General features: G+C 37.8%; 1 protein-coding gene and 1 long non-coding RNA gene across 8 annotated transcripts in view; one reads left to right on the top strand and one right to left on the bottom strand.

Moving 5' to 3' along the window:
* The window catches only part of LOC107651471 (uncharacterized), a 148809-nt gene that overhangs the window by 50587 nt on the left and 73445 nt on the right, over positions 1-24777 (bottom strand). The window lies entirely within an intron of this gene.
* The window catches only part of WASF1 (WASP family member 1), a 130147-nt gene that overhangs the window by 83100 nt on the left and 22270 nt on the right, over positions 1-24777 (top strand). For 6 of the 7 annotated variants that reach the window (XM_007484430.3, XM_056818666.1, XM_056818665.1 and 3 more), the window contains 2 exons: positions 3443-3603; positions 13859-13993. In XM_007484430.3, the coding sequence (XP_007484492.2) occupies positions 3471-3603; positions 13859-13993 (268 nt within the window). In that variant the 5' untranslated portion in view covers positions 3443-3470. The remainder of the gene's footprint in view (positions 1-3442; positions 3604-13858; positions 13994-24777) is intronic. The other variant, XM_056818668.1, reaches the window with a different exon arrangement.

The raw sequence follows: 24777 nt of genomic DNA, 5'->3' as shown, positions 1-24777 counted from the left end.
AATTTCATCCCATTTGATTTAAACCATTAGTCCAGACTGGCAAGATCCTTTTGAGTTTTGGCTCTGTTGTCTAACATTGTAGTCACTTTTCATAAGTTTCTTCCATGTATAGCTTTACCCAAGTTCCTGACCAAAAAAAAAAAATTTTTTTTAGGGCCAGTACTCCATTAGAGATCTCTCTTCAATAACCCAGTGATGGGTTATTGTGGGCCCATCATTCAGCTAGTTATGTAAATCCACTTAACTGTGTTCTCTAGACCACCTACCTCCATCTTAACCAGTAAAGAGTTCTTGAAACCAGTAATCACTACTTTACTTTTCTAAATGTTCACAGATGATCCCTTTCACAATATAATTTAGAATTTCTCCAGGAACAAAACCAACTCATCAGCCAATCATTTACATGCTCACTCTCTTTCCTTTTTCCTAAATTAATTGTTGGCCTCCAGTTCTGTAGAACCCCTTCCATTTCCCTTGATCTTTGAAAGATTGTAACAGTTGTTCAGTAATCATATCTACCAATCCTTGGTAGTTCTTATGGAGCCCATGACTTAAATTTCTTGAAGTAGCAGCATATTCTTTCACTATTTTCTTGCTTTTCTTGGGTTTTAACTACTTGTTAACCATATTTTGCTTTATTTTGAAAAATCTGAAGACCATTTCTTCAACCCATTATTCAAAAACACAGAAACAAAATATAGTTGTACCATTTATTGTGTGTCTACTTCAGTGGAGTTCTCAGAAATATAACCCAAAATTTCCTTAAGAATGCCAGAAATTGCATAAAACACACTTGGGATTGCATCTCCAAGTCTCTAATGTTCCAATAATATACTTAGATTTCCCAGTCCAAAGAGCACCGTATTTGTGAGTGAAAGAAGATTGACTATTTTGCCTCAAGTTTTGTGCTACCCTCACCAAGAAATAGCTACAAACTGGAAGGGGAAGGGAACAAGTATTAAGCACCTACTATGTGCCAGGCAATATATTAAGCACTTTACAAATATTATTTCCTTTGATATTTGCAATATCACAGTATGGGAAATGTTATTTTTATTTGAAAAACAGGATTGTTGTCTTACTGATTCCAGTCCTGGGCATACTTTATTTAAATATTAGGTCTTTAAAATTCAGGTTCAAGCACTTGACATATGAAGGAAAGTTCAGGACAAATAGCAGAACAGTCTATCCTAGAACATGTATTAAAATCCAAGAGAAACAGATTAATTTTATTCAAGTATTACAAATTTGTAGTTCCTTTGGAAGAGGATTAGAGAGATTTGGTTGTTAATAGATAGCGATTTCTATTAATACATTAGAGGACTCCATTCTTTGTTGACCTTGTCTTCAGAACACCTAATTTGACTTTCACTTATTATCATTTAAAAACGGAGTTAGGGGCATTTGGGTAGCTCAATGGATTGAGAGCCCGGCCTAGAGATGGGAGGTCCTAGGTTCAAATCTGGCCTCAGACACTTCCCAGTTGTATGACCCTGGTCAAGTCACTTAACCCCCATTGCCTAGCTCTTACCACTCTTCTGCCTTGGAACCAATACCCAGTATTGATTACAAGGTGGAAGGTGAGGGTTTTAATTAAAAACAAAAACAAAAAACAGTCATTAACAAATTATTCCTCAGCTAACCTTTGTTGGGAAATAGACAGCAAACTAGGATAAAATTTAGACATTTCTTTGTTCCATTAAAGAAATGTTAGGTCAGGTTCAGGTGATTTTTTTTTAAATGTGTAAAACTCATTCAATAATTGTTCTTTGTACTAATATATTTCATTTAGAAATGTAAATTTTATAGCTTTGAATTTTCCTGTCTGATGATTGTGAAGTATTTCCTTTAGGAAGACTCACAACTCTTGAGATCATTCCTTTTATGTATGAAATTAATGGCTACAGATACTTCCTGGCTATGTGACCCTGGGCAAGCAAGTCACAACTCCAATTGCTTAGCCCTTACTGCTTTTCTCCTTTGGAACCAATACTTAGTATTGATTCCAAGACAGAAGGTACAGTGTTTTTAATTTATTTTAGAAAGATCAACACTGATAGTGACTAGAATGAAAAGATTATGACTTGCCATGAACTCCTAAAGTCTTAGAACGTTGTAGCTAGAAAACACTTTAGCAGCCCACTCATTCAGTTCCCCATTTTATAATCAGGAAACCAGGATGAGATGAAGAAATGGCTAAGTGACCTGTTCAAGGTCACAGAGCTAATTAACAATAGTAATCCAGATGACATTGAAGGAACAAAAGGTTTTGTGTTTCTCTAGTAATATTGAAATTGATTGAGAATTCTCCTTCTTCTTTTGTCTCTCCTCTCAAATCCATTCTTTAAACAGCTTCAAAATAATCATCCTTAAAATTTTTCTTTCCATTAAAAAAAAAAATCTTTTCCCTCTCTCACACCCCAACCCTGTTGAGGAAAGAAAAAAGAAAAACAAATTCCTTGTAATATATATGCATAGTCAAGCAAAGGAAATTCCATCATGAGCCATGGGCAAAAAAGTAGATGTCTGTCTACACCATGAGCCTCCATCACTTCTCTATCAGGAAGTGAATAACACACTTCTTCATCAGTAACTGCTAGACCTATAAAGAGAGCAAGAAAAGGAAAAGGTCCTAGAAGTACAAAAGTTTATCATCTCTTTTTGTGGTAGCAAAAAAAAAAACAAACCAACAACAACAATAATAACTGAAAAGTAAGATGTCCATCAATGGGAGATAGCTGAACCAATTGTGGTCTATGAACATAACAGAATACTATTATTCTGTAAGAAAAGTGGAAGTAGATTATTTTAATGATGCATGGAAAAACATTTATGAACTGATGCAGAATAATCTTCTTACAGCAAAGTGTCTACTTTGTTTAAAAAATCTTTAGGACTTCTCTGTTGCCTCTAGAATAAAATACAGACTCCTTAGCGCTTTGCATTTCAAGTCTTCCTTTCCACATTTAGTACATATTGGTTCCTTTCATACATTCTGTATTCCAGTCAAAGTGATCCACCAGACCTTAATCCAGTATTCCATTTCTACCTCTTTGCCTTCACACAAATTATCCTCATTTTTTGGGACAGTCACTTTTTTTGCCACTAGGAATCTTTAATCTTATACTTTAATCTTGTCTCCTTCCTAAAATTACTTTATATTTATTATTATCTGGAAGAAACTTTCATTTTCAATTTGTGTCCACAATGCCTAGAGCGATGTCTTTTTTTAGTAAAATTTGGATTCGGTTTAAATAACTTGAATCCAAGGCAGAAGATCTCGTCTGATTTTTTGGTTAGATAAACATTCTAATTCATGTACATCATCCAAGCAAAGATCATTATTGTTAATTTGTATATGAAAGACACCACTGAGAAGTGATTGAAAATTTGAGTTTTGATATATGAATCATATTCTTTAATTGTATTTCATTCTTCCCAGGTGAGCTGACACATAGATTCATCTCGGGATGCCATTAGTAAAGAGAAATATTGACCCCAGGCACCTGTGCCATACAGCATTGCCCAGAGGCATTAAGAATGAACTGGAATGTGTAACCAATATCTCCTTGGCAAATATAATTAGACAACTAAGTAGTCTGAGTAAGTATCTTTGATTGTCAACGCACTTAATTTCAAAATAAAATGTTATGGTTTAGCATTTTTGCAAAATAATTTCTCTGAGTTTTTTTTTTAGGAGGGGAAAAGGGGAACAAAATAGGCATTGAAAATAGCATGCTATAGTTAAATAAAACTAAATAAAATTAACAAGTTTTAAACTCTGAGATTCTCCCAAAGAATTATGTATTCTAAACCAGTGCCCAATTAAGACTTGCTCTTTTAAAAGATACATTCTTATTACACATCATAAAATGTCCCTTGGGCATCTTGATCTCAACATACCCAAAACAGAAGTCACTGTCTTTCTCCCCCCAACCCTGACAAGCCAGTTTGAATTTCCCTATTTCTGTCCAGTCATCCAGATTCAGTCTTGTTGTCACGAGAGATATGCAGTCCTTTGGCTAGGCTGGTTGTTTCTGCCTCCACAGTATCACTCCCATACATCTATTCTTTACCCATATAATTGCCAAACCTATTGCAGTAACCTCTTCATTGCTCCCCTTTTGTTTCTTCCCACTTCAGTCTTTTCTCAACTCCAGTGGTGTCAAACTCCCTTAGGAAGCCCTAAATTAACAATATCTACGATGCATTTTTATTTATTTTGTTAAACATTTTCCATTTACATTTTAATTTGGCTTGAACTGTACTGGGCCAAGAGCTTGGCACCTCTATTGTGTGCTTCCCAGTGATCTTCCCAAAGTACAGGTCTGATCATATGTGTCCCACCCCCTACAACAGCAATCTCCAGTGGCTCCTCTTCACTTCTTGGATCAAATGAAAACTCCTCTGTTTGACTTTAAAAATGGCCTCATGACAGTTCCATCCTTCGTGTTCTCCACCATGGCCTCTGAATGGCCCTTCAGAAATGACATTCAGCTCCCATCTTCATGCCTTCATGTTGGTTCTTCCTCATATTTTAAATGTTTTTCTTCCTCATCTTTGACTCTTAGAATCCACGGATTCCTTCAAGATTCATCTCAGTATCACATTCTTGTTGAGTCCTTTCCTGGACATCCAGAATGGTCGTGCACTCTCTCCCCAGCCCCTAAGGTTATTTTGTACCCCACGTTAGAATGGTGCCTGGCTTGTGTTGGCTGACCAACTTGCATGTGCTTTGTGTATACCTATCTAGTTTCATTTTTTGTGCCGTTCCCCTCCTCCATGTCAGTTTCTTAAGAGCAAGAAATGTTTTACTTAAAGTCTCTGTAGCCTCAGTGTTGCAACCTGTTCTTGGCAAATAATAAGCATTTGATAAGTGTTTGTTTATTGAGTGACTGAAAACAAAAAATGTAAAACTAACTCACAGGGGCAGCTAGGTAACAGGCCTGGAGTTGGGAGGACCTGGGTTTAAATATGGCTTCAGATACTTCTTAGCTATGTGACCCTGATTAAGTACTTAACTCCATTTACCTAGCCCTTACCATTCTTCTGTCTCGGAACCAATATTAATTATTGATTCAAAGATAAAGGGTAAGGACTTAAAAAAAACTGAAAGGATAGGATTGTTGTTTTTTTAATCAGAAGGTTTATTTTCTTAACAATTGTCTATCTAAAGTCTTTTATTAAAACCAAGCTTTTCAAAAAAATCTAGTATTTCTTTAGAAAACTTATCATTGACAAATGAAAAGGCAGAAATTGAGTCAAAAAATTTCTTTTAAATAAAAGAAGCAGGCACTTTAGGACATAAATAAGGGACTAATTCTGTAAAAAGAAACCATTGAATACTTGAGATTAGCTATTGCTTCCTGGTGATAACATTTTTCCTTAATAAAGAATTAATTTATAGTTTGAGAAACCAAACACAATTAGAATTATGAATAGAATAAATGTACAATAGAAATTGTACAGATAGAATGTGATTCTATTGAAATTAAGATTTTGTGGGAGCGATCAGTGTTCTAATTATTTGAGAACCATATTTCTATCCATTTGTTTGGTTTTTTCTTTTTATTTTTTTAGCAGTTAATATAAGTAGAAAAATCTTTGATATGCTTTCTTATTTAAACCTTTGTTAACAGGTAGAGTTCAAATTAGAAATGAAGGGCTTCCTGACCTACATTTCCCCTGGAGAAGCTCAGAATCAAAAGCCTTTCTTACCTGTTTCTTTTTTTGGAAATGTTGGGCAGCTTACAGCCCCATCTGGTGACTCTATGATGAAAGTGGAATTTATTAATTTTTACTTCTGTAATGTTCTTGCATTTTAATTTTTTCCCTATACTATACTACGTTTTTTTTATTTTAGAATTTCAAAACTCCATGTTATGGGGTACAGAGAAAAAATAAGATAAAACATCAGAAAATGGAAATCTTAGGAACCCCAAAGTACAATAATGTGCTAAATATAGTGAGTCCCTTGCTCTTAAAAATAATAAATCTTTGTAAGAGTTTCCATCATGGATACTTTGAAGTTTGTTCTAATTCTCCTTCCTTCCATTTTATATGGATATTAAAGAGATATTTTTCTTTTCTTACCATGTACCATCATCTAAAATAATAATTCTATTAGGTAGGTGACTACAGTTTAATGGAACTGAAGATATCCAGACTTCTAATAAAATATAATATTCTCTATAGTGGGAAGTGAATGTGAATAAGCCTTTCACATAACTACATGAGTTCTAACATAATTTGTGGTTTCATCCCCATTTACCTCAGGCCTCTCTATTCCACATCCCCATCCAGCTCTGCCTAACCCTTGGATGCTCCCATTCTATTATTAATGAACTACACTTTGTATTAGACAGCTTCATTTCACATTCTTTGTCTTCTTACACTCACAGAAACCTGACTTTGCCTAAAAAAAACCACTGCATTTGTGGCCAGCCTTTGTTTCAGGCCTCCCAACACAGTGAAAAGAAGTAAGACGTACTCCTGGTTGATCCGATATTCTCTCCGCTGCCATCACCCAGCAACCTCTCTCCATTTGAGAGGCACTCAGTCCAGGTAGATCACCCTGTGCAGATCCTGCTGGCATTTATCCACCAGCCCCTCATTCACTATTTCTCCTTTTTTAGAGTTCAACCTTTTGGTTCATAGTCTTTTGCCATCCAACACTTGCCCTTTTCTTTAGGGACTTCAATTTACAGTCTGCCTCAGGGTGATGCCACCCCAAATACCTGATCTCCCGAACTCCCAAGGCCACTGTCATTTCCATTTTATCCCAGCCACTCAGAGGAGTTGTCTCACCCTCAGTCTCATCACCACCTACAAATATTCTGCTGCCACAATCCAGAACTCTAAAGTTCCTCTTGTGCCTCCAAACCTCCCAAATCTCATCATTACCCTGCCTGGAAACCTAGTAGCCCTGCTCTGGCCTCACTGTCCTTCTTTTTGAAATTTTGATCCTCTATTTAGAGACTGTGTTGTATCCTACAATCCCCTTTTCCTTTGATCACATCTCGGGAACACGTCTGTCCTCGTCTCACCTCGGGTACCTGCTCTGCACCTCAGTTTCCTCATCTCAAAGTAGGGAATAATAATAATCCTACCTACTTCACAGCACCATAAGAGGACCAAATGAGATCATGTTTTTAAGGTGAACTAGGATAATCCTTGACTCTCCACTCTCTCTCTCATTCACCATATCCAATCAGGTGCCAACTTCTGTCAATTTTATCTTCCTGCCATCTCTTAAGAAGGTCGATGACCAAAAGAAAGGTCCCACTTATAACAAGAATTCATGGCATAATTCTTTGTGTTAGTAAAAAAAAAATAACTAAAAGAAACAGGGTGTGCCCAGTCGTGTGGGAATGGCTAAGCAAATATGTAATAAGTACTACATAAAAAAATGAAGATATAAAGAATTCCTCATATTTGCATTTTTTATAAAGCAGTAATTTTCACTACACTCACATTCCACAGTTTGTTGTCATTTCCCCATTATTAGACATTCATCTTTTTCCTTTTGTTGGCTAACAAAAAACGGTTGTTATGAATTTTGGTGAACTGATGTAGAACAAAGAAAACAAATGCAACAGAACAGTAAATAAAGTAACAAGTCATGTGAACAAAAACACCACCAAAATGCCCCTGGCCTCACCTTAGCTGCAGTGATTAATCTGGGCCCTAGAGAGTAGCACATAAATCAGATTTCCCTTCTTTCAGCAGAGAGCTGAGGGACTCACATAAATAGCTTGCAGTTTTATGGTGCTTTAAGACTTGCAGGGTATGGTAGCTAGTTGGCTCAGTGGACTGAGAGCCAGATCCAGAGATGGGAGTTCCAAGGTTCAAATCTGGCCTTAGACACTTCCCAGCTGTGTGACCCTGGGCAAGTCATTTAACCCAGCCTTTACTGCTCTTCTGCCTTGGAACAATATACAGTATTGATTCTAAGATGGAAGGTAAGGGTTTTAATTAAAAAAAAAAAAGATTTGCAGAACACTTTACAAATATGACCTCATTTGACCCTCATAACACCTGGGAGGGAGGTGCTATTATAATCCCCATTTTTACAGATAAGGAAACCGAAGCAAACAGGATTACGTGATTTGTTCAGGGTCACACAATTAGTAAGTGTCTGAAGCCAAATTTGAATTCAGGTCCTTCTGACTCCGGGCCTGGCCCTGTCACTTGTGCCAGCACTATGTAAATGTGACCTCTTATTGACTCAAAGTTTAAAGGTAATAATTATAGGAATTATTGATCTGGGCTCAAATTTCATCTCTTCCTAGCTAAGCATGATCTTGAGCAAATCACTGAACCCTACTTAATCTTAGTGTCCTCATCTGTAAATTAGAAATAATAACGCTTCTACTACCAACTCAATTATGGTACTCATTAAGGTACTCCCTGCCTTATGAGTTAAGGGCTCTGTAAACCATAGAGCATGATTTAAAAGTAAGCTATATAAAAAAAGGTAAATTTTTGTCTTTATAACTGTCATTTATTCAAAAAAGTATTTATGTAGTGCTGCTGGTTGTTATAGAGACTATGACACTTTTCTGTTTGAATTATTCTTGTTCTTCTGGAAGGAATCAGTTAGTAGAGGATTAAAGAATGTTTAGAAACAAGGTTTGCAAATCTTAAAATACTCTGTAAATAGGAGTTGTTATAACATGGATATATGTGTTTTAAAAAATTATCCTATTGGGAGCTAAGTAGCTCAGTGAATAGAGAGCCAGGTCTGGAGATGGGATGTCCTGGTTTCAAATGTAGCTTGAGACACTTCCTAGCTGTCATTTAACCCCCATTACTCTTCTGACTTGGAATCGATATTTTTATCAATTCGAAGGCAAAGGGGAAGAGTTTAAAAATAAACAAACATACCATGGCATCTAGGTGAGTGAGCTGATTCTCTAATTTTTGTATTTCTTCCTCTGCCATATGGATAATGGCTGTAGCTGACAGATATAGGGCTTTAAGGTTCACAGTGTTTTTCCATGTATTATCTCCTTTGATCCTCATAACAACTCAGTGACAGTCAGGTATTTTTACTTGCATTTTATAGATGAGGAAGCCCAGGATTTAACAGAAATAAATTGCTTAGATTCATGTAATCAATATCACAAACCAAATATGAAAAAAGGGAAAGGATCTGTTTGTACAAAAATATTTATAGCAGCTCTTTTTGTGGTGGCAAAGAATTGGAAAATGAGGGGATGTTCATCAGTTTGGGACTGGCTGAACAAATTATAGTATATGTTGGTGATGGAATACTATTGTGCTATAAGAAGAAATGTAAACATGATTCCAGGAAAAGCTGAAAGATCTACATGAGCTGATGCAGAGTGAAATAAGCAGAAACCAGAAAACATTGTGTAGATAAAGTAACAGCAATATCATACAATGATCAACTGTGAAAGACTTGGCTACTCTCAGCAATGCAATGATTTGGGACAATTCTGAAGGACTTATGATGGGGATGCTGTCCACCTCTGGAGGAAAAAACTGTTGGAGTCAGATGTGTATCAAAGCATGCTATCTTTCACATCAGTTTATTTATGGTTTTATTTGGGGGCGTTGGTTTTGTATGAGTGTGCTCTTACAACAATGGCCAATATGGAGGTATTTTTGCTTGATAGTACGCGAATGGCCCAGATCAAATTGCTTGCCATCTCCTAGTGGGGGAAGGAAAGCGGAATTTTGGAAAATCTATGTTGAAAATTATTTTACATGTAATTGAGAAAATAAAAATGTCTTTGAATAAAAAGATAAAGTGATCCAATGGAAAAAACAAATAAACTCCTTTTAAAAAAAGAAGCAGAATCTGAACCTGCCACTGGCCTCATGTAGGCTCTTCTGAAGCTTTATAAATTTAAAGGATAAGGATTTTATCTAGAACAAAGGAAAGGAAGGGGTGCTGACCTGCAATTTCATTAACATAAGAAACACCTCAAAAAAAACCTCCAACCAACTTAGATCAGCAACTGTTTTGTAATTTAGTTTTAGAAAATTGCCTAGGGCACTAGAAAATTAAGTGATATCCAGAGTCACACAACCAATGTGTCTGAAGCTAGTCTTAAATCTAAGTCTTTTTTACAATATTACATATTTTATAGAATAGGTAAGTGGCATCCCTGGATAGAGGGCCAGGCCCCAAATCAGGAAAAACTGTGTTCAAATTTGGCCTTAGCCATACTAGCTGTGTTACCCTGGGCAAATCACTTCACCTTATTGGTCTCAGTTTCCTCATATGTAAAATTAACTGGAGAAGGAAATAGCAAACCATTCCAGCATCTTTGCCAAGAAAACCCTAGATGGGGTCATGAAGAGTCAATCATGACCAAAATAACTGATAAAACATTGTATTTTATAAATATCTTAAGTGTCAAGGTGGCAGGATTACCCCCAATAACTCCTCTATTCCCTCCTGAATTTTCCTCCAAGGTTTCAGAGTAAGCAACAGAGCTATAACTAGTTATAAGATATCAGGATAGTATAGTAAAAATAACTCTGGATCTGGAATCAAGAAGACCTAAGTGCCAATCCTGCCTGAGACACTTATTAGTTGAGTGACTCTGGGCAAGTCCCTTAACCTTTATCTGCTTCAGCTTTCTTTGCCTACAAGATAGGGTTAATGGTGGCACATACTCATTCCCAGGGTTGTCATGAGACTAAAACGAGGTAGTTTGTAAAATGCTCCACACACCTAGCAATTATGATCACAAATGAGGAATAGCAGCGGTGACCAGAGGTCAGTGCCAGTGGTCATGAGGGGCTCCTGAAGCTAGCCTGATTCAGAGGCTGCAGACTAAGAGAGATCCAAGGTGTGAGCAGCCTTAGTGGAGTGAGTGGGGGAGAGAGAGCTGCAGGAGCAGTGGTGCAGAGTGTGAGTGGGTGAACGGTGCTGAAAACTTGGGCCTGGTAACTGGGAATGGAGGGTGCAAAATAAGGGGAGGATGACAAGTGAGTACCAAAACGAGACTGCATACTTAAAAAAAAAATTTTAACCCTTACCTTCTGTCTTAGATTTTATACTAAGCATCCATTCCAAGGCTGAAGATCAGTTATAGACTAAGTAATGATTTTCAATGACTTGCTAAGGGTTACACAGCTCGGCATTGTCTGAGGTGAGATTTGAACCCAGAAGCCTCCAGTCTCCAGGCCTGGCTCTCTTTCCACCAAGCCATCTAGCATACTTTCTTACTACTGAGTACTCTTGAGTCTGAAAAGTAGCTTTAAAAGACCACAGTGATGATATTCAGCACAGGGGGCGTGGGGGGGGGCGGGGCAATAAAGCTGTGGTTAATGGGGGAAAAAGCAGTGGGAACAGATTAGGTTAGGAGAAAATACTGAGTTCAAAATGTCTGTTCACTTTTATTTGCCTATCAGAAGAAAATGCTCAAAGGACATGCAAATATATCTCATTCTCCATCAAATGAAAATGTTGTAAGATCCAATAATGTTCTTTTATGGCACATCTTTCAGCATAGAAATTTACCCAACTGGAATTATTTTTAAAGTAATAGTCTATACAACCTTTTGAAAAGAAGGATTTGTCTTTGAATGAGACATCTCCCTTTTATTGTAAAGATAAAACACAATGTTCTTGGCTCAGTTATTCTCCAGATGGCATGGATCTGTCCTCTCAGCTCCGTGAACACAGTTACATCCTCCAGAAAGACTAACTTAAAACAACAACAACAAAAACTAGTGTATACTTCACGTGTGGTAAATGATTGTTGATTGATTAGCTCCAACTTCTAATTCTCTTAATTAGAGAAGTGGAAGGAAAGGAAATAAGCATTTATTTAGTACTTACTATTACCATCATCCTACCAGGAAAATGTGACTCCTACCTCAGTCATCTTTGATACTTTTTCTTCCTCAGGCTCCATATCCAATCAATGACCAAAATCCTCTTGTTTGGACCTCTGGATATCTCTTATAGCTGGCCCCATCCAGTTTCCACTTCAACCATCTTTTTCTGAACATTCATTTTTTCTTGTTGGCATTATTGTATGATCATCTCTCTAATCTTATTTTATGCTTCTCCCTTTTACATACTCTTCAGTCCAGCCCACCCAGACTACACTGTTCTGATCTCTCCACTACCCATCTCATTTCTCAAGCTGATCCTGTATAGAATGGACTCACCACCATCACTTCCATCATTCCCCCTTCCTTCAAGATCCAATTCTGATTAAATTCTTGGGTGGAAAGAGAGAGTTGGGTCAGGTTCTAGGAGGTTAGCTTATGAAATTAAAGGATCACACCCACAGGAATAGCCCAAGACAATTGGTAAATGTGTGGCAGCAAAGCACAACTTAACTATCAAGGTCCCAACTATCCAGCAACCTCATTTACCCAGAATTTAGTGAAGAGTCATAAAGTAAGCCCAAATAAAAATTACAAAGAGCATTCATTAAAATTAATGTTCTATGTGAATAAAAAGAAAAAGAGAGAGGTTTGCCACCTCTTTGTTTTTTTTTTTCTTGGGCACTCAGAGTCCTAAAAATCATGTTTTTTTTTCTGATTGTAAAGTCCTCATTAAAAACAAAATATCAGAAAGGGCGATGGGGATACATGTTAAGGAAGGTGTCATAATCAGATATAATTAATAATTATAGCAATAAGAAAGGACAGCTGACAACAAAGAGAGAAGACCAAGAACTAAAAAAGTTTGGCACTTTGGCTCCATAAATGGAGGGCAAGCAAACCTTCATAATTTAGGAGCCAGTGTGATGATCCAGATTTCCTGGCAAAAAGGCAATGTAATATATTATTATAATTAGTGTCATGAAATTTAATCTATAGAACACTTTCAGGACAAAAACATCTTTTAAGAATATGATTTTAAGTAATTTGGATATTATTTGATACTTTGATTTCATCCTGTTACATGAAAGTTTAATTCTTAATGTTATAAATGTATTCTTTTCCATTGTAGATCCTCAGGCTAATTAACTAATGAGAGTTTTAGAATTAGATTTCTCCTCTTCAACTAACATATTTGGGGATTTGAAAGAAAGCTAAATTTTAATCTAAATTGGTTTGACCAGTGAAATATAATAATTTCAGACTTAAACTAGCCCATTGGAAATAGAACTTAAAAGCCTAGCATATGTCATAGGGAGACCTCTGAGAGATGCTATACTGGTATAGCTGTATTAAGTCTTATATTACAACTTATTTAGGACATTCAACTTGGACCTCATAGTAATGTGTTTTGTTAGTCAACAAGCATTTGTTAAGCACCTACTGGATGCCAGGCACTGGGCTAAGTGCTGAGTATACAAAGAAAGGCAAAAGACTGTCTATTCTCAAAGAGTTTCGAGTCTAATATTAGATCGATAGTGCTTCATTAAATGCTTACCTTGTGCCAGGCATTTTGCTAATAAACACTAGGAGTACAAATACAAGTAAGGAAGACATTCCCTGCCCATAAAAAGCTAACTTTCTAATGAGGAGGGAAGATATCATAAAAGGGAGCTAGAAAGGAAGAGGGGTACACATAGGGAAGTTCAGCTTGGAGAAAGCCAAGAATTTCTGTAGGAAGCCTAGAACAGGTATGAGGCTGGAATAAGATTGAATGAAGTTGGCCTATCAAAGACTAGGGTGGTTCCAATCCAGTTTTCTGGTAGGGAGAATTGCCCAAGTGGAAATAGCATGTTATAGAGATGGCCAGGAAGTGATATTTGAAAACAAGATCATTTTGGAAGTTGCAGCTCATGATATTTACAGTATGCATCAAATTTAGTAAGTATTCTTTTTAATGTTATTTTCACCTACTTATGTCCATGCTCATGCTTAAAATCTCTGGACCATTTTTGCTTTACTTATATTTTATGTTTTGTAGGTAAATATGCTGAAGATATATTTGGAGAATTATTTAATGAAGCACACAGTTTTTCCTTCAGAGTCAACTCTTTACAAGAGCGGGTAGACCGTTTGTCTGTCAGTGTTACACAACTTGATCCCAAGGAAGAAGAATGTAAGTTTATTCATGGTATTATATATTTGAGTTTTTTGTATGTCAGATGAAGGGTACAGAGACAAATAAGAATACAATATTGTTATGTTATGAAGGTTTTTATGAAGACTTTTTCACAAAGATCCTTGATATATATATATTGTTTATTCATCAGTGAATCCATAACAGTTCATCTATAAGAATTTAAGCATTGCTGTGTTCTAGGCACTGAGCTAACTACTAGAGAAACAACACAAGTTGAGGAAGTTGAGCAAGGAAGGGAGTTTTGGTCAGGGTGGTAATAACAATTGTGATTAGAGCTAGAAGGGGGGGTAGTTTGCCATTTTCTTTCCAGTAGCAGTGGTAGTATTGATTTATTATTCCATGACAAGAAAAAGTTTAGAAATCAGGAAAGGAGATGAGGAATGAGTCAGAAGTGTATATACATTGGCAGGGCAGACAGTAAGAGTTATTTTCTTGTCTGTGTGGATGGTTGAATGGGATGTGAAGTGGAGGCAAAGGCCAGCAAGATATGTTGGGTTATGACACAAATTTTAAATTTTCTTCCTTTCATGATATATATACTAAATAGCTTATGTATTATCTATAAAATTGCAACATCAAGGGGAAATTTTTCAATAACCTTTTTTCTTCCATTTCTTCCAATTCATTTATATACTTTCATCTTACTGGCAAAAATTCTGGAAAACTTCTTTAGAAATCTCTAAAGGGATGTAAATTATTTTTATGAATGCCTTAATTTATAATTTTTGTGCTTTATATGAGCAAGTCTGCTGCAATTTTTAAGACGTGGTTGGAGGTCTCCTGTTTTAAGTGGATTTAGTATTGCTCTTGAAGGCTCTAGGTTGCCAGTGCTGAAGTCTGAAATTTTTCACATTTTGAAGTTAAGCTAGAGGCATGAGATTCAGAAGCTATGTTACAAGCTAAAATAATTTTAGAACCTTTAGTGTGAAAGCATATCACATGCCTTTAAGCCTTGCTTGAGTCCTTTGAATGCTATTGTCTCCCAAGTGCCAGGCCCTTCTCTGCCAAATGAAATATAAGAGCTAAGAACATAATTTTCACTTTCCTTCTCTTGAGAGTTGTTGAATATGACTCTATAATAGTCACTGTCTTCAGAGAAAAAACAATTTCTGGTGCATAACTTTTTTGGTTCAAATGAGAGGTTCAAACTTATCGGTAGATTTCTTGAAGCCAGAAGGTAGATGCCTAGGGAATTGACCAACTTCCTTTGACAATTTGATCTAAGATATAACTGATGAGAAACAAAAATCTCAAATAATATTATTAAGTTGGCTCCTAGCTAGTTTCCATCATTAATATGTTTGTGCATATATAGAATGTGTTTGCATATATAGGGTTTTTTGTTTGCATATATATAGAATATTAGAAGCAATTTTTTGAAAACCTTAGCTTCCATTTTAGAATTAATACTATATGTTGGTTCAAAGGCAGAAGATCAGTAAGGACCAGGCAATGGAGTCTAAATGACTTGCCCAGGGTCACATAGCTAGGAAGTGTCCAAGGTCCTTTTTGAACTCAGGACCTCCCATCTCTAGACCTGACTTTCAATCTGCTGAGCCACCTACCACCCCTACTACAAAGCAATTTGATGGGTACATGATTCTGATCATAACTCTGAATGTGATAATGTCTTTTCCCAGTAAAAAAACAAAACAAAAAACAAAACCCTTTAATTCCATAAAAGACTTTATTTCACACTTGTCTCTTCCCATCAACTGGAGGTTAATATCTTCCTGTATAAAGCTTTAAACTGGCAAAAATAGGAAAGGGTTTTGATAAGCCATCTGTAATTGGCTGTGGAATTTCCTTCCCTTGGAAAATTGATTCCGCTACATTATTAAAATATCATAGAAGACACTTGCATCTTTAAACCTCCCTCAAGCTAGAATTTAAAGTGCCCTGTTGATTCTTTCTCCTTGATAATATTTTTCATATCCATTCCATCCTCTCCATTGAGCAAAATAAGCAAAAACAGACCATTAGGCATAGTGATGATAACAATGTAAATGAGAATCACTAAAGGGAAGCCAACCTCTGAGTAACTAAAAGATCAGCTGTTTGGTCTGAATTGCTTTGCTTTTTGTAAGGGAGGGTTGCATTTTGAAATATGAGGTGTCATTATGTTATATCCAGAAATGACATTTAAAACCAGGAGTCAGTAAAATGTATTATTTAAAAAGAGACATTGAGACCAAAATGAAAATGTTTTGCTACATTTGATTTTTCACTAATATGATCTCTTATGAAAACTTTAGATCTATTAGTCTATATAGAAATGAGAAGATGTGGTGAATCTCAAAGTTTAAATGAAAATCAGACATTCCTCAACCCAAAATGGGGACCAGATATGCCATGAAGCTAACATATAGATAATGTCAAGGAATGTAAAGTCAAAAAAATATTAGTTGTATAAAACCAGAGGAAAGAAAGATACTTTAAATGATGAGACTGTTCTTTTCCACTAATACTTAAATACAACAAGGATTTTAAATTTCAGTTCTTTATACCAAAATAAATTGCAACTCCTTGATGACTTAGTCAGGCCTTTGTTGGGGGTCTGCTACCTGTGTAAGAGACTGTGCCAAGCACTGAAGATCCAAAAACAAAAAGTCCCTGTTCTCAGAGAATGGGCCGAATAGGTATTTAATCTAATTAAGATGTTTGATTTCGACTCAATCAATCATGGTTTAAACCCATGACTACCTTATAGAACAAATTAATCTTAACATAACTATAGCCTTCATCATCGCACTCATAGGAGTATTAATCTATCGATCACATTTTATATCTACACAATCTAATGAAGGAAGTGCCATGCATACAACCATGTAGAAACAAGATATACACAGGGAAGAAGCTAGAAGAGCTAATAATAGGTCGTGTTTACATAGCATGTTACATAGGTATATCACTTGGTATTCACAACTCCAGTTTTAGAAGTGAATAAACTAAGGTCACCAGCTAGTGTCTGAGGCAGGATTTGAAGCCCGGCACTCTAGCTATTGTGCCAGTTAGCTGCCTAGCTCTAGAATTAAGGGGGAACAGGAAATGTTTCTTTAATAGCTAACATTTATATGGTTCTTTGCACTTTACAAATATTATCTTATCTTCATAATAACCCCAGGAGGTAGGTGCTGTTATTAGAGGTGAAGAAAGTGAGGCAGAGAGAGGTTAAGTAACCTGCTCAGAGTCACCGGGCTAGTAAATATCTGAGGCTGAATTGGAACTCAAATCTTCCTGACCCCAGGACCAGTGCTTTATCCACTGCCTCACCTAGCTGCCTCCTTTTAGCCATGACCTGAAGAAAGACAATACTGAGATGAAAAGGGAGAGAATTCCAGGGATGCACATTTCAGTGAAAATGCCTAGAGTTGAGAATTAGATTGTCTTGTGTGGGGAACAGCAAGGAAGCCTGTATCACCGAATTGGGAAATAGCAGGCAGTGGCAGGGAGTGTGGAGAATAAGATATAAAAATAGTTTGAAAAGACCAGATTACGAATGGCTATGGATGCCAAATGAAGGGTTTGTTTCTGGGGACAATAGGGAGCCACTGGGTTTATCATGTGGAGTAAGAGGGGGGAGATGAAAGATCAGTTTGACAGCTGAATGGAGAATAGACTAGAGTGACATGTAGGAGGCCAACCAAAAAATTGTTATAATATATCCCAGGTATAAAGTGCTGAGGGCCTATATCAAGGTGCTGGTAGTCTCAGAGGAAAGAAGAGAGCATAAATGAGAGATGGTACGAAGGTAGAATCCAAGGCTTTGGCAGCAGATTGGAAGTGGGCAGGGGAGTGAGAAGTTGAGAATGACACCTAGGTTGTGAGCCTGCATAATGGGGACGATCAGAGTGTCTTTGACCATAGTGGGAAATTTAGGAAGAGTGGAGGACTAAGGAGAAAGATAATGAAAGTAGAGGTAGAAATCATCAATATAGAGGTGATATTTGAATCCACGAAGCTAATAAGATCACAAAACAAAATAGTCTTAGGGAGAAGAGAAGAGGATCAAGAATAGCACTTTGGGGGGACATCCATGGTTAATGGGTATGACCTGTATGAAAGGAGACTGAAATGGTATGGCCAGACAGGAAGGAAGAGAATCAGGAGAGAGTAATGGCAAACCTAGAAAAGAACAGTGATCAGTAAATCAAAGGCTTCAGAGAGCTCAAGAAGAATGAGTGCTAAGAAATAATTTTGGAGAGAACAGTTTCAAGTGGATGATGAGATTAGGAGCCTGACTGCAGAGAATTAAGAAGAAAGTGAGAAGGAAATAGAGGCACCAATTATTTTTAATCTCTCAAGAAGTTGAGTCATGAAAGTAGGAAAGATGTGGGATAATACCTACAGTAAGGATGGATAGACCAAGTGGGAATCTTTTGAGAATGGGGAGACATGGGCATGTTTATATGTAGTAGGAAAGCAATCAGTAGACAGAGTGAGTTGAAGATTAGTGAAAGAATAGGAATGATAGAGGGAATAATTTGATGGAGAAGATGGATTAGAATGAGATCACTTCTGCATATAATGGGGTATGACTTGGCAAGGAGAGGGAAACTTCTTCATGTGAGATGAGGATGAAAGGTGGAGATAATAGTGGAAACCTTTTGATTGATATCAGATAAGGAGGGGATAAAAGAACACTGTTGGTAAATGACCTAATTTTTTTTAGAAAAATATAAGGCTAGGTTTTTATCTAGAAGAGAGGCATAAAAGGATTGCTCTGTGGTAGTAAGAAGCCAGGTGGTATTATATGACATTAAGTTGTTTTTATGTGCTGATCCAGTCAGCACAGTTTCTCCAGTTTCTTTCAGCAGTATAATACTTAAATTGGGATTTTGACTAAATAAGAGAGTTATTAAAAAAGTGGTCATTGATTATTATCCCTTAAGTCAAAAAAACTATTAGCGGCTTTTAGCAATTTTGTTTAATTGGAATATTAGTAAAAAGAGGGAAATGTGGAAGGGAAAGAGGTAAGGAGAATGCCTAGCCTGCCTTAAAGACTGATCTGGTGAAATAAAGCTTGCTCTCTGTCAGAGTTCTAATCTCCATATGGGAATCCTAGTCACTCACTAGCAAGCCAGGCAGGATCCAGGCTCAAGGTCCCAATGCATAAAAACCCTTGTGAGCTAAGCTCACCAAGCCAGCAGAGAACCCAGTCAGAAAGTCTCCAACTCCAAGAAGCTTCAAAGCTGAAAGTTGAAGTCCCAAAGCAGAAAACTCCAGTCGAAGGCCCAAAGCTCCAAGTCGAAGTCAAGTCCAAAAGCCCCAAGGAGCTGTTCTCCAAAGAAGAATCTTCAAGAAGTCCCATGGGGGGACTTCCGGTCAAGATGGCGGTGTAGAAGCAGCAAAAGTTCAGACCTCGGAAACCCTTCCCTACTGATCTCAAACAGAGTGCTCCTAGGCCACCGAAATCCAAGCTGAACAACAGGAGAGACCTGGGGAAACCTCCTCCTGGACCTGGATCAAAAGGTACCACACCCCAAAAGCCAGAACCCTAGATCACACGGATCTAAGGGGTAGACAGAAAGAAGGTCCCAGGACCAATCTCCCCCAAACCAGAGTGCTGAGCCCTAGGCAGCAGCGGGAACCTCAGGGCTCTGAGGACTCACCTTGAAAGCAACCCGAGCCAGTCTCCGGAGTGCCCAACACAGACGGCAGGGAAGCATAGAGAGAAGGGGGAAGCCTGTGGCCCCCTGGCTGGGTTCTTCCATCTGGGTCTCGGGGGAGGTCCCAGCTTTGGGGCACCAACTGAGCCCAATCCCATCGGGAGCCCTCAGAGCTACTGAAAGGACAGAGGGCTCAGGGCTGGCAAAGGGGTGGCTCCGAAGAGCCTACCTTGAAAGTAACCCGGGCCAGTTTCTGGGCACTCAACACAGATTGAGGAAGAGGAGGTTGCTGCTTTTCTTTTTCTTCCTTTTTTTGGCTCCGGGATCATTCAGCCCACACCACCTGAACCTAATCCCATCAGGAGCCATCAGAGTCCAGGCAAGCCACTACTCCTCCCCCCTTAGAGAGCAGGGTCTTCTGAAAGAACCAGCTGAACCTAATCCCATCAAGAGCCCTTAGAGCTGCTGAGAGGACAGAGAACTCAGGGCTGGCAAGGGGGTTGCTCCTGGGAGCTTGCCTTGAAAGTAACCCGGGCCAGTTTCTGGGCACTCAACACAGACTGTGGAAGAGGAGGTTGCTGCTTTTCTCTTTCTTCTTTTTTTTGGCTCCGGGATCATTTGGCCCACACTACCTGAAACTAATCCCATCAGGAGCCATCAGAGTCCAGGCAAGCCACAACCCCTCCCCCCTCAGAGAGCAGGGTCTTCTGAAAGAACCAGCTGAACCTAATCCCATCAGGAGCCCTCAGAGCTACTGAAAGGACAGAAAACTCAGGGCTGGCAAAGGGGTTGCTCCAAAGAGCTTTCCTTGAAAGTAACTCGGCCAGTTTCTGGGCACTCAACACAGACTGTGGAAGAGGAGGTGGCTGCTTTTTTTTTTTCTTTCTTTCTTCCTTTTTTTGGCTCCGGGATTTTTCAGCCCACACCACCTGAACCTAATCTCATCAGGAGCCCTCAGAGTCCAGGCAAGCCACAACCCCTCCCCCCTTAGAGAGCTGGGTCTTCTGAAAAAACAGAAACCTAGAGGCAAAGTCAAGATGGCAGCCTAGAAGGAGCATAGACCTGGCAGCCTGGCCAGAGCTTTAGAGATCCCCCATATCTGCTCCAGCCGTCCAGGAAGTTTAAAACTCAGAATAAACCCAGCCCAACTAAGCTGAACTCAATCCCATCAAAAGTCTCCAGAACACAGGGAAGCCCAGGCTCCCCATCCATCCTCACTGACTGCTGGACTTTAAGCCAGTCAAAAGCCTCCAGAGGACAGGAAAGCTCAAACCCCCAACAACCCTCCCTCAGAGATTACACCAAGAGATCTTCTGTTAAAGCTCCAAGAGGGGAGACTGATAGAAGTCCCTAAAAAACAAAAAAATGAGAGGAACAAGAGCACAGACAAATACGGGGAGGAAAGAAGAGGTGAATTTGAACAAACAACAGAAACAGAAGAAAGAAACTACAATAGACAGCTACTACTCACCAAATGGAACAGAGGGGGAGAGATCAGCAAACGATAAACCAGAAATCCCAGCGAATTGGATACAGGCTGTGGAAGAACTCAAAACACAACTAAGAGAGGCTGAAGACAATTGGGAAAAGAACTTAAAAATTAAGATAAGTCATCTGGAAACAGAGGCACTTGAACTAAAACAAGAAAATAGTGTCCTGAAAGCCAAAATCATCCAGCTGGAAAATGAGGCAAAGGAGATGAAAGACAAGATAAAGAGGATGAAAGACAATCTTCAAAGAAAATCAGACCAGAAGGAAAAAGACGACCAAAAAGCCAGAGATGAAATCCAATCTTTAAGAACCAGAGTAAAACAACTAGAATCAAGTGACCTCACAAGGCAGCAGGACACTATAAAACAAAACAAAAAGAATGAAAAAATTGAGGAAAATGTGAAGCATCTCATTCACAAAACAGACGATTTAGAAAATCGTTCAAGAAGAGACAATTTAAGAATAATTGGACTACCAGAAGACCACGACAAAAGAAAAAGCCTGGACATAATACTAGAGGAAATTATCCAGGAAAACTGTCCCGAAATCCTAGAACAAGAGGGGAAAGTGGAGATTGAAAGAATCCACAGATCACCCCCTGTTTTTAATCCCCAACTGACAACACCAAGAAATGTTATAGCCAAATTCAAAAACAATCAGATAAAAGAACAGGTATTACAAGCTGCCAAGAAGAAGCCATTCAGATACCATGGAAACATGGTGAGGATAACACAGAATCTGTCTGCATCCACACTGAAGGACCGAAAGGCATGGAATATGATATTCCGGAAAGCAAGGGAACTAGGCCTACAGCCAAGAATAAAATACCCATCAAAACTGACTATATTCTTACAAGGGAAAGTATGGTCATTTAACACAACAGAGGAATTCCAAGCATTCATAAATAAAAGACCAGACCTGAACAGAAAATTCGAAGTCCAACCACAGAACTCAAGAGAATCAAAAGGTAATTAAAAAAGAGGGGAAAAACAACAACAACAACAAAGGTTTTTTTTAAGAGACTCAATAAGTTAAAATGATATGTATCCCTAGAAGAAAAGAGGTCATTGGCAACTCTTAAAAACTGTTGCTATCACCTAAGCAGCTAGAAGAACTACACTCAGAGGGAACAGTGACAAACTGTATAGGATGAAAGGACAAGACATAAATAGGTATATAGAGATATGCATGCATAAATACATATACATGTGTATGTATATATATATACATGACTAAAGCTAAAAAAAAAAAGAGGTTATGACTAAAAGAAATGGGAAGAGAAACAAATGGGGGTGAATTTATAAGTCACAAAGAAGCTCATGGAGGGAGGGGGGAGAACATCGATACACTGGAAGGGTAAAGAGGTTGGAGATAGGAAATTTTCAACTCTTATGTACTTTGAAACTGACCCAAAGAGGGAAGAACAATCCAATCCATTGGGGAAGAGAATAGATTTGCGCCCTATAGGGGAGTAGAAGGATAAAAAACAGACTGGTGGGGAGGGAAGCAGTACAAGGGAGGGAGAGGGGGGGGGGAATTTTTAAAAAGACTACAGGGGAAAATAAGGGAGGGAACAAGAAGGGAGGGGGGTAGAAAGGGAAATACAAGGGGGACTGATTTAAAGTAAATCACTGGACTAAAAGGTAGAGCTGAAGAAGAAAGGTTAGAATTAGGGAAGGATATCAAAATGCCAGGGAGTCCACAAGTGACAGTCATAACATTGAACGTGAATGGGATGAACTCACCCATAAAACGTAGACGAATAGAAGAATGGATTAGAATCCAAAACCCTACCATATGTTGTCTCCAAGAAACACACATGAGGTGGGTAGACACCCACAAGGTCAGAATTAAAGGATGGAGTAAGACCTTCTGGGCCTCAACTGACAGAAAGAAGGCAGGAGTGGCAATCATGATATCTGATAAAGCCAAAGCAAAAAGAGACCTGATCAAAAGGGATAGGGAAGGTAATTATATTTTGTTAAAAGGGCCTTTAGATAATGAGGAAATATCACTAATCAACATATATGCACCAAATAATATAGCACCCAAATTTCTAATGGAGAAACTAGGAGAATTGAAGGAAGAAATAGACAGTAAAACCATATTAGTGGGAGACTTGAACCAACCATTATCAAATTTAGATAAATCAAATCAAAAAATAAATAAGAAAGAGGTAAAAGAAGTGAACGAAATCTTAGAAAAATTAGAATTAACAGACATATGGAGAAAAATAAATAGGGATAAAAAGGAATACACCTTCTTCTCAGCACCACATGGCACATTCACAAAGATTGACCATACATTAGGTCACAGAAACATGGCACACAAATGCAGAAAAGCAGAAATAATAAATGCAGCCTTTTCAGACCACAAGGCAATAAAAATAACGATCAATAATGGTACATGGAAAACCAAATCAAAAACTAATTGGAAACTAAACAATATGATACTCCAAAATCGGTTAGTTAGAGAAGAAATCATAGAAACAATTAATAATTTCACCAAGGAAAATGACAATGGCGAGACATCCTTTCAAACCTTTTGGGATGCAGCCAAAGTGGTAATCAGAGGTAAATTCATATCCCTGAGTGCATATATTAACAAACTAGGGAGAGCAGAGATCAATCAATTGGAAATGCAAATAAAAAAACTCGAAAGTGACCAAATTAAAAACCCCCAGCAGAAAACCAAACTAGAAATCCTAAAAATTAAGGGAGAAATTAATAAAATTGAAAGTGATAGAACTATTGATTTAATAAATAAGACAAGAAGCTGGTACTTTGAAAAAACAAACAAAATAGACAAAATACTGGTCAATCTAATTAAAAAAAGGAAGGAAGAAAAGAAAATGAACAGCATCAAAGATGAAAAGGGGGATATCACCTCTGAGGAAGAGGAAATTAAGGCAATCATTAAAAATTACTTTGCCCAATTATATGGCAATAAATATACCAATTTAAGTGATATGGATGAATATATACAAAAATACAAACTGCCTAGACTAACAGAAGAGGAAATAGAATTCTTAAATAATCCCATATCAGAAAATGAAATCCAACAGGCCATCAAAGAACTCCCTAAGAAAAAATCCCCAGGGCCTGATGGATTCACCAGTGAATTCTATCAAACATTCAGAGAACAGTTAATCCCAATACTATACAAACTATTTGACATAATAAGCAAAGAGGGAGTTCTACCAAACTCCTTTTACGACACAAACATGGTACTGATTCCAAAACCAGGCAGGTCAAAAACAGAGAAAGATAACTATAGACCAATCTCCCTAATGAATATAGATGCAAAAATCTTAAATAGGATAATAGCAAAAAGACTTCAGCAAGTGATCAGAAGGGTCATCCACCATGATCAAGTAGGATTTATACCAGGGATGCAGGGCTGGTTCAAGATTAGGAAAACCATCCACATAATTGACCACATCAACAAGCAAACCCACAAGAACCACATGATTATCTCAATAGACGCAGAAAAAGCCTTTGATAAAATAGAACACCCATTCCTATTAAAAACACTAGAAAGCATAGGAATATAAGGGTCATTCCTAAAAATAATAAACAGTATATATCTAAAACCATCAGCTAATATCATTTGCAATGGGGATAAACTAGATGCATTCCCAATAAGATCAGGCGTGAAACA

Source organism: Monodelphis domestica, chromosome 2 (assembly GCF_027887165.1).
Source record: "Monodelphis domestica isolate mMonDom1 chromosome 2, mMonDom1.pri, whole genome shotgun sequence".
Classification (NCBI taxonomy): Eukaryota; Metazoa; Chordata; class Mammalia; order Didelphimorphia; family Didelphidae; genus Monodelphis; species Monodelphis domestica.
The sequence above is the reverse complement of the archived record's forward strand: the minus strand, read 5'-3'. Positions and strand labels throughout refer to the sequence as shown.